Source organism: Lutzomyia longipalpis, chromosome 1, assembly GCF_024334085.1.
Source record: "Lutzomyia longipalpis isolate SR_M1_2022 chromosome 1, ASM2433408v1".
Classification (NCBI taxonomy): domain Eukaryota; kingdom Metazoa; phylum Arthropoda; class Insecta; order Diptera; family Psychodidae; genus Lutzomyia; species Lutzomyia longipalpis.
The window spans coordinates 2,111,906-2,128,515 of NC_074707.1; the positions used below are offsets into that span (position 1 = coordinate 2,111,906).

The following is a 16,610-nucleotide window of genomic DNA, read 5'->3' on the forward strand; positions in this document are numbered from 1 at the left end:
TCGGACAGTCGCATGCGCAATTTGCCCTTTGGTAGTTCCGGAAAAGTCTGTTGGAAGTCTCTGGGGGGATCATTATTGCCCCTCCCGGCGGCTGAAGGAAAGTGTCAGAAAGTTCTTTGAAGGGAAGAAAAATTAAAGAAAATTCTTAGAGAGACGCCGAAGAGGTTTTCTGGGTCCACAACTACCATCATGTCTCTTCTGAGGTTTGTGATTCATTCAAGTGACGGTGGGAGGGGAGCTTTATCAAAGTAAAACGTAAATTACGTGCTCAGGTTTTGCTGATAGAGAAAACATCACCAAAGATGCCTGAACATTTGGAGTTGCAGCAACTTGTCGACGGTGGTCCATTGAGGCACTCCCGGAGACGTCTAATGTCCATCTTTCGGTGCTCCTGCCCATACCTTGGGATACTCCTGGCCACCCTTTCGTCTCTCTTCTTCTCACTGTGCTCAGTGATTGTCAAGGGATTGGTTGAGATTAATCCCATGGAGTTGGCGTCATTCCGGTAAAATCTGAAAATTTACTTATTTTGCAAAATTTCAAAGATCCTTTTTGGGAATATTTAATTTTATTAGATTCGTTGGGGTCCTCTTGCCAACCATCCCAATTGTCATCCAGAAGCAGACTCCGATTTTTCCAAAGGGGAAGCGAATAATTCTCCTGTGTAGGTGCTTTGTTGGCACAACGGGGCTCATGCTCAGCTTCTATGCATTCCGTCACATGCCTCTGGCCGATGCGTCTGTGATCATTTTTTCCACACCAGTCTTCGTGGCCATCTTTGCGAGACTCTTCCTCAAGGAGCCCTGTGGCACCTTCCATATCATCACTGTCCTCCTCACCCTCCTGGGGGTGGTTCTCATTACACGTCCACCTGCAATTTTCGGCGATACCGTACCCAGTCTCGTGGATAGTCAAGTACCAGATGGCACCAGCTACGATCTCTGGGGCCCCGTGGCTGCACTCTCATCCACACTCTTCGGTGCTAATGCATACGTCCTCCTGCGTGCCCTCAAGGGGCTCCATTTTTCCGTTATTATGACCAATTTTGGCGCCTTTGGGCTCATCTACACCACAATCGTCTCATGGACAATTGGCTCAGCCTGCCTCCCACCCTGTGGGGCAGATCGTCTTCTCGTTGTGGCGCTCGCACTCTTCAGCTTCCTCGGACAGATCCTCCTCACACTATCGCTGCAAATGGAACAAGCTGGACCCGTAGCAATTGCCCGCAGTGCCGACATTGTATTCGCCTTCATCTGGCAGGTGATCTTCTTCCGTGAAGTACCCAACGTCTACTCCCTCCTTGGCGCTCTACTCGTCATTAGCTGTGTCATCCTCACGGGACTCCGGAAGTGGGTTCTCGCTCTTCCGCGTGATTCCGCAAAGCGACAACGTTTCAGGTGGCTAGCTTTGGAATAGGGAACCTCTCCTCAAGCAGCGGGACTCTCTCTCTAGCTCTTCTTTCGATTTTATTGTATCACACCCACACATTCTGGACTCAAGAAAATGATATTTTTTTTAATCGTAACACAAAACTCATTCGCCAAAGATTAGCTAGAAGAATTAATAAATCTCTTATACCAAATAAAATGATTTTTTATTTTTCTTATTTTCTTGGTTCATTTGGGGGAGTCTCTCAGGGTTGATTTTGCATGAAATCCTTTGGGGGAAATTGTCCTGAAAATGAGAAGTTATCTTTTCCAAAGAGTATTGATTCTTAAGAATCTGAATTATTCACTTAATTGTCGTTCAGTTCCTTAATAAAGGATGAAAAGAAAATTTATTTAAAGATTTTAAAGGGAAAACTCAGTTTGGAAAGTTGAGAAAATTAAGAAAATCTATTAATTTAATTTATTACTATACTATTTAATTGATAATTTTCCTTTATTTAATTTTGTCTTTTTTTTAGAGAAAGAATAATTGACAATAATATCGAAATCAGATAAATTTACAGATGAAGGAGTCTATTCACTTTTAGCTGTGATTCTTTCGAAGAAAAGAATAGCACATTTTTCCTGTGACGATTTCATTTGAAGATACCTACACATGAAATAAAATTTTGTTGGGCTTAAAAAATATTCAAGAAAAGTCGATATTGTAGGCATTCTTCTATTTTTTTTAATACTGAAAGAAGCTGAGAAAATTTAGGAGAGATTTACAAAAGAAAAAACAAAAATTACACCCCATTGTTGCCATTCTTTCTCTAAAGACGCGTAAAGCATAAGGTCTATTGTGCTACTAATTTTTCTCATTAATTTCTTATCTCATCATTTATTTTTCGAATTATTAAATTTTTATATATCCCACAAAATCCTAACATTAAAATTAATTCTAAAATTAATTATTAAGCATAATTCTAACACTTTGTAGACCTGATGAAGAACGAATAAAGCTATTGAAATGTCACATCAGAAATTGTTATGAGAAACTGCTATTGTGCTCTATCGCTCGTAAATCATATGCTTCAGGTTTCAAATAAAATCAAAAATATATAGAAAATATTAGCGGTTCTAGAGCCTAGCCTGTATGGATAGTGTTAAAGGGAAATTGAAGTACAATGTGGGCGTGGCTTGTGCATATTCTGGCGAAACTTAATATAAGATTTTAGTTAAATGCTTAAGCTGATTCTTGTAAAGAAAATTAAAGGTGTATATGAGTCCTTTTTTAATACCTTTAGCACTTTACAAAATTTTATTTATCCTTGTGGCTATCCAGGAATTGAATGACTGTGAATAGACTCCTTTTTCTTCCAGATCTGTTTATTTTTCTGCTGCTTGTAGTTCGTTGGGCAGAGATTTTAATTTTTGATTATTCTTCATACCGATTTTCACGTTGTTTTAGGTAAGAATATAGATAAAATCAGCCTCGTTCACTCCTAAAAAAAGAAATAAAAGAAGAAAACAACCACAGCGGGAAGGGGATGAAGAACAAAGATTGAGAATAAGAAAGGCACGTGCAAATTTACAAAAAGGCATGATTTTGAATATTTATTCCTCTTCATTCTTTTCTCATTTTATTTATTGCTGAAATGTGTGATCTCGAATCAAGTTGCGCATCGTCATTTAAAAATTTTATTATCTATTTGTTTTTTTTTCATCTATATAATAATTGGTAATTCATTCTATTTAATGATTATAATTAAGTACTTTTCATCATTTTTTCTCTTCGAAGGACGTCTTTTATAAATGTGGCGAGATAATAAAGATATAAGAAATTGTGTAGTGTTTTTTTTTTGAGTGGTTGGGTTTTCATTTTCATTTTTGATAAATTGGGTGATTTTTCATCATTCTTACTTAAGTTTTTTCTTTTAATTAGGAAGTAGAGGAGGGGAAGATATTTTTTACTGCTTTTTTTTACACAACTTAAAATTAATTTTCCTCTCAACAATTCCTCGATTATTTTCTATGTATGTATAACTTGTTCCGTAAATTTTCTTATTTGGATTTTTTGGTAGTTCCTTTTCTTTTTTTTATTTAGGGTGCATTTTTCCTTATGGATTATATAAAAATTATTTGATTTTCTTTTACGTGATAACTAGTCTATTTGATAATGTTAAAAAATCATTTTTTTTTCTTTAATTTTATTTATCTCATTCTTGGTGTCTTTAGGATGCAATCGAGCATTGATTTTCTTATTTTCTCTCACTTTTTTTCTTGTCCTATATTTAGTTAGAATAGTTATTTTTTTTTTTCATTTCCTTATTATCGTACTATTTTCTCCATTTTTCTTAAGTTTTCTTCTTCGCCTATAAAACAATAAAATAGGTAACTAATGTTGAAGGTAATTCATTGCAAATCGTATTGCTTCTTTTTTTTTCATTATAAATTTTCGAATTATGTGCAATTAACTATATATTTAAATATCTTCATTATAGCCATGTTTTGTGGATTTTTTTTTTCATTTTTATCCTCCTTTTTTATGACAATTTGTTAAGTAGCACTTTTGGTGAAAGAAGAATATAACATTGCAATGAGAATTCATTCTTTGACTTGAGTAAATATTCTGTTGTTCTCTTCGAAAAATTGTTCCTATAAGATTCATTTTTTCTTGCGCTACGATACGAACACTCCACCGCAGTTTTCCTAGCCATTTTTTCTTCAGATTTTCCTTTCTTATTTCCATTTGTTTGTTTTCATTATTTTCTTTTTGCTAACTTGTATTGTTTTGTTGCTCATTTATCTAAAATGGATTAAATAATTGAGACGATAAATATGTATATAAATCGTTTTTCATTTTTTTTTGTTGTTTACTTTTCTTCTTCGTCGGAAGTTACATATAGTTAAAACACAAGTAACTGCTTAAATTGATTTACAATGCAAGTTTTATGGTATATTTACTAAAAAACTAATAGAGATCAGAGTAAAAATAATTTATTAATTGATTTACCTATAAGAATAAGAATAATTTCTACGATTCGTCATTACTTAAATATTAATTTATTCCACCTTTTCATTTTTCTTTTTTTCTTTCTTTAATTTTTTTTTTGATATTAGATTACAATACAATTTAATTTATCTTATTATTTATAATTTATTTAGAAGATATTTTTTTAATGAATATCTTGAATGGCAGTTGTTGCACTTTGGTAATTGTTTAAACTATTTTTTTTTATTCCTTAAATGATATCAATAAATTTTAACTAACATATCGTGAGGTGTTTGGTGATTTGTGTGTCAACGTAGGTATTCTTAAACTCATTTGTGAGTTAGTTTGACGTTACATTATATTTGAGAAATGCAACTGATTGGATTTATTTTTATTTATTTTTTTAACAAGTTACTTAAATGTTTTTATCGCACCATTTTTATTTTTATTTATTTATTTTTTTTTCTTTTTACTAAAGAACACTTTAATTTCTAAGACTACATAATATCTCAGTTTTTTCAACTATGTGATCCCTAAGAATGCTAATCGCATTATTTATATATTTTAACTTTCTTTAGGAAAGATGGAGGAAAAATAATGTTTTTGTATGAAAAGAAAGTTTAATTAAAAAATAAATAAAATAGAAAAAAAAATCAATAATAAGAAAAACATATTAAGTTAGAAAATGTAAATCAAATCAGTTTTTTTTTCAAACTTTGAAAAGCATTTAAATCTTTTTTTTTATTATTTTTATTATCATTTTTTTTATTAAAATTATTTCATTGTGAAAAATAATATTTAAATTTATTCTACAATTTCATAGAATTGAGTTTTTTTTATTACATTTAATAAAATTTTATTTGAAACTAAATATAATTTTGATTATTTGCTGCCAAGTAGAAATATTTTTTTTCTAAGTTCTGACCTGAATATGATGTTAAATACCAATATTCTGTGCATTTCTCGAACTGGAGAGTAGGGTCAAGTTAAATACTTTTTTAGAATTAATAATTTAAGATTTCTTTCTCTTAAAAAAAGTTGCCTTATCTCTTTCTAATCAAAGGTGATCAACTCCACCCAATCGTCTCCTCTATAGTTACAAGATAATGCAGAAAATTCTAAACTTCATAATCAATAGTCCTATGGAAACTCTAGAAATTATTTTTTTACTGATTAATCTCTTGATAATTTTAACAATTAAAAGAAAATAATCGTAAGAAATTCGTCAAGATATTTTACAAAAAAAAAATGAACACTTTGGAATATTTTTCAAAAGTGGCAGTAACTTTCAATCAAAGACTAAAAATCAACAATTTATTTATTAAGAATAAATTGGCAGTTTAAATTGATTTATAGAAGACATTGACGGCAGAAGAATCCTGATATTAAATCAATTGCATTTCTCAAATATTTTTTTGTATACGATTCCTTTTCTTTACCTATTGAATGTTAATTGATTAACTTTATTTCCCTTTTTTCTTAAACTTTCTTTTTGCATTTTCTTCTTGAATGTGTGTGTGTGTGTGTGTGTCAATTCAGAGTGTGACGAGCTCTTCTGGACGGCGGTGACTGCACGGCTCCTAAATCTCCATGAACACTGTACAAAGGATTTTTTTTCTTCATTTGTTTGGCGTCGCAAGGTTTTGGTTTTGTTTTTTTCTTAGAAGATGATGATGTATTCTTTCTGTCCCTCCCGAGCTATATGTATATATGTAATTTAATTCCTCTCTATATCGTCTTAAATGTCTTATAGGGATTTCGGATTATGTATATAATATATATAGTTTAGTTCGATAAATACAATATATAGGTATATAGATAATATATAATATAAGAAATCGAATGTGGTGCCTATACACACAGCGCGCAATGGAAGAATGCTGAAGGTGCGCGTCGCAATGGCGACGGCTACTCCCAGTATCACGCATCCTGGATCTCACCCTTGATGCCGGGCACTCGATGGTGTTGATTGTGACCAAGACGCGTGGAAAGATCCTGCATGATGTCACGAAAGATAAGTGTGTCTATATTTTCTCCCAACATGTACAGAAGGAACCAATCGCCCATCTTTGAGCGTCTCACAATTGTTTCAATGGCATCCCGGCGAACTAACCTACGTGAAGGCAATAGACCAAAAAAAATCATCCTTGGGTCAGTCTTCATTGACCATTTTGCCAAGATTTATTTTATTAATTTACCTAAATCGTAGTCGTAGTAAATAAACACGCATTCTGGGTGAAAAAATGATCACCACACGATAGATGAGGGTCAGCGTGGTGAGAATTGTGAGAATGATGAACCAAAACCAGAGAAAAATATATATTTTCTCATTGACCACATTCAAGGGTAATATGCAAATTGCATCGTGTTTTTCCACCTTTATGAAAATACATAGGGAAGAAAAAAGAGAGAAAATATTTTAAAAATTATTTATAGCATTATATACTCTGTACGTACATATATACACTACCCGCGAAAAGTTTCCAAGCAAGACTAAAATGGGGTATTTTTTAAGGTAAATTTCAAGTGGCTATATCTCCGGCTGTGGTTAAGCGATTTTCATAAATTTATCAGATTTAGAAAGGCAATTAAATTACCTTTCCAACGATAGTCTATTTGTCAAAATCGGTGCATTAGCGGCCAATTTGCAAGGGGTTAAAAGGAAAATTTGTGAAATGTTGCAAAGAGTATCTTCCGCCTAGGTTTACCAAAATGGCTGCCAAAAATTACCGAGTTGACCGATTTTCAAAAATTTACATGTTTTGGAAAGGTGAGAAATTTACCTTTCCAAAACTGGTAAACTTTTTAAAATCGGTTGATCACAGCCAGAGATATAGCCAATTGAATTTTGCCTTCAAAAATATCCCCATTTTAGTCTTGCCGAGAAACTTTTTGCGGGTAGTGTATATAAAAAATATTACAAGTGCATATAGACAAAAATATCAGACACAATTTTGTTGTGAAAGGGGAGGGGGGAGGGAGGGAATTAAGAAGTGAGTCATGGTCGGTGTATATGCAAAAAGTGAATGATGATTTCTGTATGCAAAAGTGGGTAGAAAAGTATTTTAATTGTTCCTTGAAGTGAATTAGATGATTGTTGAGAGAATTACTCAAATTATTACTCACCTCACCGCCGCTGCCGTATTTATAAAATGTACATTTGGTCATACGTGGAAAGATATAGATCATGGGATCTACACGATCCTCCTGATCTTCTTGCATATGAGCTATCACCTCTATGCCAAATTTTAAAAATTCTCCATCGAAGAATTTGTTCATTAAAAACATTTGTCCTGCACCATGAGGAAGAAAAAGAAGAAAAAAGAGAGAGAAAATTAATTCAAAGTTGAATTTAACTAGATATAATTTTTAGTATATTCTAAGCATTCTTTCAATCAAAAAAATTCTTTTTTTTTTATAAAAGCACACTGTTAAAAAGTTTTCTGACTACTCCACTGTGTTTGAAAAGTTTTGCTGATTGTGAGCTGTTAAACCATAAGAATTTATAAAAAAGAAATTAAAGACAAAATACTGCTAATTAAAAGAAATCTTCTAAAAGAATAAAAAAAAGAATCAAGAATCAATAGAATCTTATGTTAATTATTTGTCATAAAATTGGAAAATCATTATCTATAAAAGGAAATCCATCAGCTCCAATCTCATTGGACTAAAACTTTCGTAATATTCAGTGAAAAAAATAAACTAGGCCGCAAAAAATGTTAATTTATTGATGACGGCAAATGGGAAATTTATGTTAGGTGAACATACATAATATGTAGGAGAATATTTAGTGCAAAAGTGGATAAGAGAAAAAACATAGGAGCACCAAGAGAGGAAGAACATCTTGAAAATCTCACCTATGACATTAATTAGAGCTAACAGTTCGCAGAGGAAGTATCGATACGCCCACCAGTTGTGATAACGCAAATTGTCCCACAGGTAGTCGATAAGGAGCTTCTTCTTCTGCTTCTTCTCAATTTCTGAGCAGATCCCAATATCTAGGTCCATCATTAGAGCGTGTATTTTGCCACCCTCCCACGATTTCCAAAGCCATCGTGGTGTATAAAACAGGATAGCCTGAAAAAAACATAAAGCACATTTTTCTTCAACATCATGTCATGTTTGTAAATAATCTCAAGACGATATGGGAATTTCTGCTAATTTATTCACTAATTTGTTTTCGATTGGAGAAGAATATGCGGGAGAAAAAAATACAAATGTGGAAATTCGACCGGTCGTAAATTTCACAATTTTCCTCTCACAGTGGAAATTACCCCCCGAAAGAGTCAATGGTCATACACAGAGGAGAAAATTCATTGACCTCATTTAATTGTCTTCGCCACAAAACTTTCGAATGATTTCCTCAATATGTATTTATGCGGTGTGTGATGCCAAAAGTTTACACACGCAAAAAAAGCTCAACTTCACGGGCATTGAGCCTTTATTGTCTTTGTGTGGGAGATTTTACAAAAGAAAGGGAAATTGTGTGGCTATTCTTAAGACAATTTCACTTTTCATCAAATGAAAATTTTTTTTTGACTTATTTGCATTATGTAGATACATTGTAGGTAGGTATAGATATGTACTTTTGCCATATATTCAACCTTGGCACTCTACATAGCAATTATAAACAAATTGTTAATAATTTTATGTTCATAAGTGAAATATTAATCCAGTTTTGTGGATAATTATTTAAATTTTATGGAGATTTTACACGCTTTCACGTATATACACAAAATTATTTCTTTTGTACTTCTTTTTCGTCATAGATCAGCCGCGTGTGGCTTTTTGGATTTCTCTAGCCCACCGCGAAAGAAATATCAACATTCTCCCATTTGGTTGTTATGTAGAACAGGAGGAATACCCTCCACATGGAATTTATGGTCGTTATAATGTGCATATCTTGTTTCATAACCAATTGAACGGTGTGTGCTGCACAGAACGTGGATAATATAAACATATATAGTGGAAGAAATATGTGGTTAAAGCTTTTTCTTTTCTCTTAAGAAAATTAGGATCATTACATATATTCAATTTATCAGGAATTATTTCATTTGAATGCATAAATTGCGCAATATTTATAAATTTAATAACATTTTCTCCTCCTATGCGGTGAAATTCATGGTGTGGTAAATGAGAGAAGTATAGAAGAATTGCGACAGCATGGAATTCTCTTTAGAAGAAATCCGTTTGGAAATGTGAATGTTGAGCGAAAAAAAAAAGTTTCAAAACTCGAAGCGAAAGCGATTTCCTCCTTGGAATTCCATCTTCCCCATAAATTCTTTGTCATCTTGCATTTTTCCTTAATATTTTTCATTCGATTTTTTTGTCGAATTAATTTTCTTTTAGTGTTTGCATTTTTTCTCAATCCTGCAGATTTTTCTTTGCAAAAAAATGCATTTATTTTCTTTAGAGAAAAACAAATCAAATCTAAAAGCTTAACTTGTTCCATTTAAGCGTGTTATATTCATATGGATGATTTACGAACTCACCCAGAGGGGAATTATATTTGGATTGTTGTGGTAGAATAACAAAAAGGAGATATTTAGATGAAAAGTTTATCTTTCCTCAATTTAAGAAGCAATATTGTCTCGCAAAATGTTTCTTCTATTCATTTCAGAAATGATTTAGAGCTCCACTGAAATATAGACGACAGTTTATATTATTTTGTGGGTTTTTAGTCACAGAGCAGCTTAAAAGTGATATCAGATTCCTTCCCGGAAGAAAAAAATTGAGAAAAAAAGAGCTTGATGGAAACCAAACGTGCTTCGTAAGGCAAATAACCGCTAAATTGAAGAGATTTTCACTAAAATAATTAGATTAACTGAAAAATATCGTCTGTCGCGTGGGAGGATCGTCTTTTTTTCTGTCTCACAGTCATTTGTGCTTTTTTGACAAATTATCCAAAAATTTATTTTACTCTGAAGTAAGAAACTAAATCCAAGAATGAAAGCATGTCTTTATTAATATTTACGTTATTTAAGCTGAGATCAGATAAAATGTGGGCTCTTGAGCACTATAAACAAATTTTTGTGTGTTGGAAATTCAACCTCGAGCTATGTGATAATATTAACAAAAAATCCCCCAAAAAAAAATTCCTAAAATCCGTGGGAAATTAATTGCATTGGAAATTCGTGGCTGAATATTGAATTTTCATTTAAAAAAAAACTTTCTAAGCTTTTGAGAATTATTTTTAAATTTCTAATTGATTTATTGAGCAGCTTTCTCTATATAGGAGAAACTAGGGATAGGTTACACAACAAGAAAATAGTCAGTATACTCACAATTGAAAAAGAATAAGAATTCTTTAGGCTTAATGCAAGGATTTATAGTCAAAATCATCGTTAGCATAATTCAACAATTTTCCACAATTCCGGAAAAAAACATTCACACCAAAAATGACTCAAATAGCGCCTAATTCCCCTAAATTAAATAAAGAAAAAAGAAGTAAAAATAGTGTTGGAGAAAATAAATTAATAACTTGGCTGTGCATCTTTTATGCACTTTAGTGGGAAAAAGTGTCGAATGTTTGTGCAATTTGTTTCCCTCTATCTTCATCTGTGAGAAGAAACTTTATTACAAACAATCGTTGATTCTATTTTTGGCTCCCAACTGCAAATTTCAATATTTCCTCCTAAGTGAGACAGGTGTATGAGGAGGGTTCCTCGGGAGAAAATACATAACCATTACTCTCTGCATACACAGAGAAAAGCATACATATGTACATAAGTTTGTATGCTCCTCAGTTTGCAAATGTATTTCTATTGGGAAATAGGAAAAACTCTTTTATTGTTGAAAATAAAAGATTTGTGTTGAAATGTGGGTGAGCGCCAAGATGTGAAACTTGTTCGTTTCTTCGCAAATGAAGGGGGGGGGGGGGAGGGGGAACGGGGGGTGGAGAAAATCAAAAACTTTTGCTGGGTGAAAGAGAATTGGAGAAGAAAAAAAAAGCTAAACAAAAACACTTGCTGAGCTAATTTTGGGGTTTATTTTTAAATTATTTTTATAATTTCAATTACACCGCGCGATTCCAGGCACGAATTTGGGTGGAGCATAAAATTTTCTCACATATGTGAAGTTTTTCTTCATTCTTTCCCCCGTGGGGAAAATTCTGTAGATTTTCTTGAAGAAGCCAAAGAGATGCATTTTTGAGGAAATTATGGAAAGAAATATGGGGAATTAATAGTGACGTAGTACTACGCGGAAAGGAGGGAGGGAAGGCGCGCACGGAAAACACGAAAGAGGAGGAAAAATCCCCACTAAAGCATATTTATAAATCACCGTCAGCATTAAAGTTATAATTGAATTCTTCGATTGTATATAATGTCTCGTATGATTTTCTGCAGAATCACGGCTGCAGGAGCACCAAAGGCCCCTCTTCCCTGAGGGAATGGCGCTGTGTGGAAGGCATTGGGGAAAGTGCATAAATCTGCTGTGGCACGGATGCCCCTCAATGGTGGATGGTGGACAAAAAGTCTGGCTAAAAATAGTGGCTAAATATAATAATATAATTTTATGGAGTGCAGCGGTTGCATGGATAACCGCTGAGGCACATTTTGTGGGCAGAATCCAAGAGCCGAAGCTCTATATAACACAACATTTCTCCTTAAAACGTTGCGCAAACCGCTCGCACACCGCACAATCACAAACATCATGCAGCAGATGTTGAACCAAAAAAATTCAAGCCTTTTTTATGGAATTTTCTTTGAGAAAAAAATCCTATCCAGGCTGGAAAGGGGGCGTGTAATTGAATAATGTTGTATTGCAGTTTTGTATCGTATGCATTGCACATAAATAAACATGAAAAAAAAAACATGAAAAAATGGCGACATTGTATGATGAAACGCATTATACTGCGTCTGGGTGATTCTCATAAACAATAAATAAACAGTCATGATTTTTTAATTAAACTCGCACATGAAAATGTACATATAGTATTAAATTTTAACCGCAGATAATAATAATTTACAAGAAATGACTAAATTTTATGGATGCAAATTAATTAAGCACTGACAGAGTGCTTTACACACCATTTTGTACCACCAATCCTGAGAGGGAGATCGCAATTTTATATTTTAATCGTGCTTGAATTTAGATTCTATTATCTGACATAAAAATAAGAATGCATAAGATTTTGTATTTTTAGAATTTTCAGGAGAAGGTGGGAGTGAGCATTTCCTGGGAAATAATTTTTTTAGTCTTCCTGGTAGGATGATTACAAACAATCCATTTCAAAGAATTTAAAGAAGCATTTTGATTTAACAAAGAAATTATTCTTTTAGAGAAACTGAGAAGGATTTGCTAATTTTTCTTAATGAAAAAGTCAAGGGGCGTTTATCTGGTAATTTATTATTCATTTATTCCGAATATTTCTATACTTTTCCAGTTTTCTGTCAATTTAATTTCTTACCTCGGTTTTAGTTCAAAAATCTCAATGTTCCTCATATTTTACATGTTTTTGGCTTTCGGAACAACTTTTGTGTACCGTTTTTTTTATTCTCTGCATTTTCCCTAAATATTCGGAATAATCGAGAAGCAATACGAATATCCAAACATTTTTAATCAGAAAAATTCCCCTTGGAAAATAAGATCAAGGATTCAAATGGTTTAAGGTTTTAGAAAAATATTTCTTTGAAAGTTGAGAGATACAAAAAAATGCGAAAATTAAAATCGACGTGGAATGAAAATTCAGCAAAATTACCCCTAATTTTTTTAAGATTTTTCAACCCCTACATATTTCCGTTAAAGCATTTAATTTTTAAATAATAAAAAAAAGTATTCATTCACCAAATGGTCAGCGTATCCAGCAAAAATATACATTTCCAAAAATATACAAAAGAAATAAAAGAAAAGAACAATTCTTTAAAACTTTCTCCTGTGATGGCCTCTCTCTTTTTTCTTTTTTTTATATACATCTCGTGATTGATTTCGTGTGTGAAAGTTACATTCATTTAGTGGAAAACGTGGTGGTGGAAAAGCTTTTCTCACAGAGCGACGTGGAGAGAAAGAGAAAAACTTTCACACTTGAAAGAGAACATATGAGTCGATCGTGATCGTCGGATTTCAAAACTTCTCAATGTGCACATTGCGATGAGAGTTCTGTGGGTTTGAAATTCTAAAAATAATAAGAATATCATTTTATGCTTCACAATTTCCTCGCGTGACTTCTGCAGAGGATTTCTCCAACTCATCGCACATTTTCCATGAAGAAAAAAACCACCACACACTTGCCCTCATGCCATACAATTCTCAATGTGCGAGATTTCCTTTCTATTTTATGCAATTTGAGAGTTCATGGCATGAAAATTGAGAATTTTGGGGCGCCAAATGTCTGCCATTTCCTCAGAGTTTCCTTCTGTGTTTTTTTTTATATATAATAAATTAAGTATCTCTTTCGATCAGCAAGATGATAAACGCATCAAATGGCAAAATGGAGAGATCCCCCCACATTATAAGAGTCAGCTTTGATAGCCCCCATCCCCCTCCTCCAATCCCAAGATCAATCAACGTGGTTGATGATCATGTTAAACAACATGATGCTGCCACACTGTTAATTTGCTGACACACCAAATGGTCTCAAAACGATTTATTAATACCATTTCTTTTTCGTGTGGATCATCTCCATCGAGCAAGATATCATAAATTATGGCTAAATTCGAGCGTAGGTTGGGGTTAAGTAGACAAGGTGGATCATGGTGGATTTCCGCTCAGTTTAAAAACAAAAATTAAACGAAAATTTATCCCTAAAGAGCCACGCACGTTTATCTCGCGTGCAAGTGAGGAAAACTTTTTCAAACGAAGGGGTCAATCATCGCAATGTTTGAAAAGAAAATAATTCATTGGCAACACACAAAAGACGCGCGCATATTTCTCCACAATTTGCTGCCGGAAAAAATAATGCGTGAGACTGCTTTAATATGTTCTTTTGCAATATAGGGTGTTTCAGTGTATTGAATTTTTGTTATTTTTCAAGCGGAATTTTCTTCTTTGTTTTTCAATTTTCATTTTTTTTTAATATTTAAGGCAAAATGCCCCAAAAAATTCTAAATGTTACCAGAATCTCAAATAAAATTATTTCATTGAATTATTTAGCAAATATCATAAATTCTTTTGCGAAAAAAAAAATCTTTGCTCAATAAAATTGCTGAATAAACAATTAATGGAGCTTTTTTGTTATTTATTTGTGGCATCTCAAAAGTTTTAGGGGTGTATGAAAATTTGAACGTAAATCGACCTAAATTTTGAACATGGCCTGGTCAATACAATCTTTTTTTTTCGGTAGCAATTCATCCCCTTGATCTATGAGAGATAAATAATAAATCTTACTCACAGACTCGGGATAAATCAGTCATGAGAGAAATTATCGCGGGTTGGAATGCCGATTATACAGATGTTTGCTCTCATATAATAATTTTGATTCCCATGGGGAATTTGACTATATATAGATTTTGGTATGAAAAAAAAAATCAGGATGATCCATAATCTCCAGCGAGAGGGTTTTTATGCGAAAATCTGTGCAATGGCTTGGGTGTACAATATGTGCATAATGCAGGTTGTCGGGGGGTCATTTTTCACTCGGAAAACTCTATTGTTGCAACAACATGAAGAATGAATGGCCGCAGAAACTGTGAGCATAAATTACATCAATTTCCCCGCAGAAAATAATGATGATGAGATTACCCAGAAAGATCGCAAAATATGGAGGAAAATCACAATTGATCACTCTCTGTATCCATTTAGCTCTTCTCTCTCATTTTTGCCATAGATGTGTCACTCTTGAAAAATTTTCCCAACACATGTTAATGATTTTCTCTCGTGGCTCGCTGTATTGTTGTTTTGGAGAATGGGAAGGATATTTTTTTGTTTGTTTGCGCAATGAACTTTCACGGGGGAAATTCCCTGTGAGAGATGTATCTGCATAAATTTATTTATAGGCAAATTTCACGACGACGGTGGACAAATTCCGAGGAAAATGGGTTTTCCATAATATAGTAAGGATGGAAGAAGAAAATTTAAGATCTCACGCTGTGACCGTGACAAAAATTGATGGATGCGATTTGGGCAGAGTGGAAAGGGGTGTGTTTGGTGAGAAAATTTTCCAAAGTGGATGATGTAAGTTTCGCGTGCAAGAAACCCTTTTAAATCAATCCAACACCCTCTTCTTCTCCGGAGGCCACCACCCCTCACGATGCCGCGAAGTGCAATGATGTGAGTGCACTGAGGCGGGGGTGAGAGGGACACTGCACAGGGAAGTGCATCCAAAGAGGGAAGTTGTGAAAGAAAAGTGGTGAGATTGTATGAAGAGGAAGAAACGGATATCTCGTCATCGTCGTATTCATAAAGAATACCATACCAAAAACATTCTGGCTATTTGCCAAATTTCTCGTTTGTCTTTTCAGAATTAGTCAGATATCTCGAATGAATCTTTAAGATGGTGTGTGTGTGTGTGTGTTTGTGTAGATCTCCTCCAGTTTCTTGATTTTCTCATTCTTCCTTTCAGATTCATTCGATATTCTAGAAGGGGTAATAATTCATTCATCGTAAAACATATTTTATATCAATGAAGTGCATTACATCTAGAAAAATTGTCTAGCCTGATATATTCCTGATTTTGATATTTTATTTGGGATATATAAAATTAAAGGGTGGTATTGGCAACTGAATATATTAAATTCGTTAAAGGGAGAACGTTATTCCAACTCACCAATAATAGAAAAGAAATTCTTTTTATTCTTTTCTTAAAATTTCTTTTTAAAAATAATAATTGGAAGAAATTCTTGCTTCTTTTATAGGCATAAAGATTAGTATTTTAGTAAAATAAATTACAAGTGCTTTCAAGATTAATTTTGAACAAAAAAAAACCAATGAAAACTACCCGCAAAAAAATGTGAAACTTCTCTAGAAAATCTGGAAAATTCGAGTCAATATTCTCCAAACAATTTTTAAATTGACTGGATTAAAAAAAACATGTGATAAAAATTCAGAGGCATAGCTAAACTGAAGACTCCAGAGAAGGTATATGATAAAACGCTAAAAGCTCTAGAAAAGCTTCTATTTTCACATTGTACAACAACTGTATTTTCGACATCTCCCAAACAAACAAAAAAGCTCCAAAAAGCTCTTAAATGCCTTAAACATCTACTTCAGTGAAAATCTTATGTAGATTCAATAATTAAAGGCTCTTTCCTTAGAACTTAAAATTAATCAGGTTTATCAAAGTTTGATGGGAATTATAGGGTTTTGAATTA

At 33.2% G+C, this 16,610-nt stretch overlaps 2 protein-coding genes across 8 annotated transcripts in view; one reads left to right on the plus strand and one right to left on the minus strand.

Annotated features, from left to right (window-relative positions):
* Window positions 1-50: 50 nt before the first annotated feature.
* Window positions 51-1,600, plus strand: LOC129786494 (solute carrier family 35 member G1). The gene is made up of 3 exons (XM_055821575.1): window positions 51-203; window positions 273-505; window positions 576-1,600. Exons 2-3 carry the CDS (start codon window positions 303-305, stop codon window positions 1,414-1,416), a joined length of 1,044 nt encoding a protein of 347 aa, XP_055677550.1. The 5' UTR covers window positions 51-203; window positions 273-302; the 3' UTR covers window positions 1,417-1,600.
* A 1,357-nt stretch (window positions 1,601-2,957) lies between these two features.
* LOC129786455 (innexin shaking-B) overlaps window positions 2,958-16,610 on the minus strand; it is a 57,514-nt gene continuing 43,861 nt past the window's right edge. For all 7 annotated transcript variants that reach the window (XM_055821502.1, XM_055821503.1, XM_055821504.1 and 4 more), the window contains 4 exons: window positions 8,220-8,439; window positions 7,489-7,655; window positions 6,561-6,739; window positions 2,958-6,475 (listed from right to left, as the gene is read on the minus strand). In XM_055821502.1, coding sequence (XP_055677477.1) covers window positions 6,283-6,475; window positions 6,561-6,739; window positions 7,489-7,655; window positions 8,220-8,439 — 759 coding nt within the window. In that variant the 3' untranslated portion in view covers window positions 2,958-6,282. The remainder of the gene's footprint in view (window positions 6,476-6,560; window positions 6,740-7,488; window positions 7,656-8,219; window positions 8,440-16,610) is intronic.

What these genes read in the sequence shown, in the direction of transcription:
- LOC129786494 (XM_055821575.1), top strand. Translation starts at nt 303, where the DNA reads ATGCCTGAACATTTGGAGTTGCAGCAACTTGTCGACGGTGGTCCATTG. An exon ending in ATGGAGTTGGCGTCATTCCG is followed by an intron (nt 506 to 575) that starts GTAAAATCTGAA and finishes TAATTTTATTAG; the next exon opens with ATTCGTTGGGGTCCTCTTGC.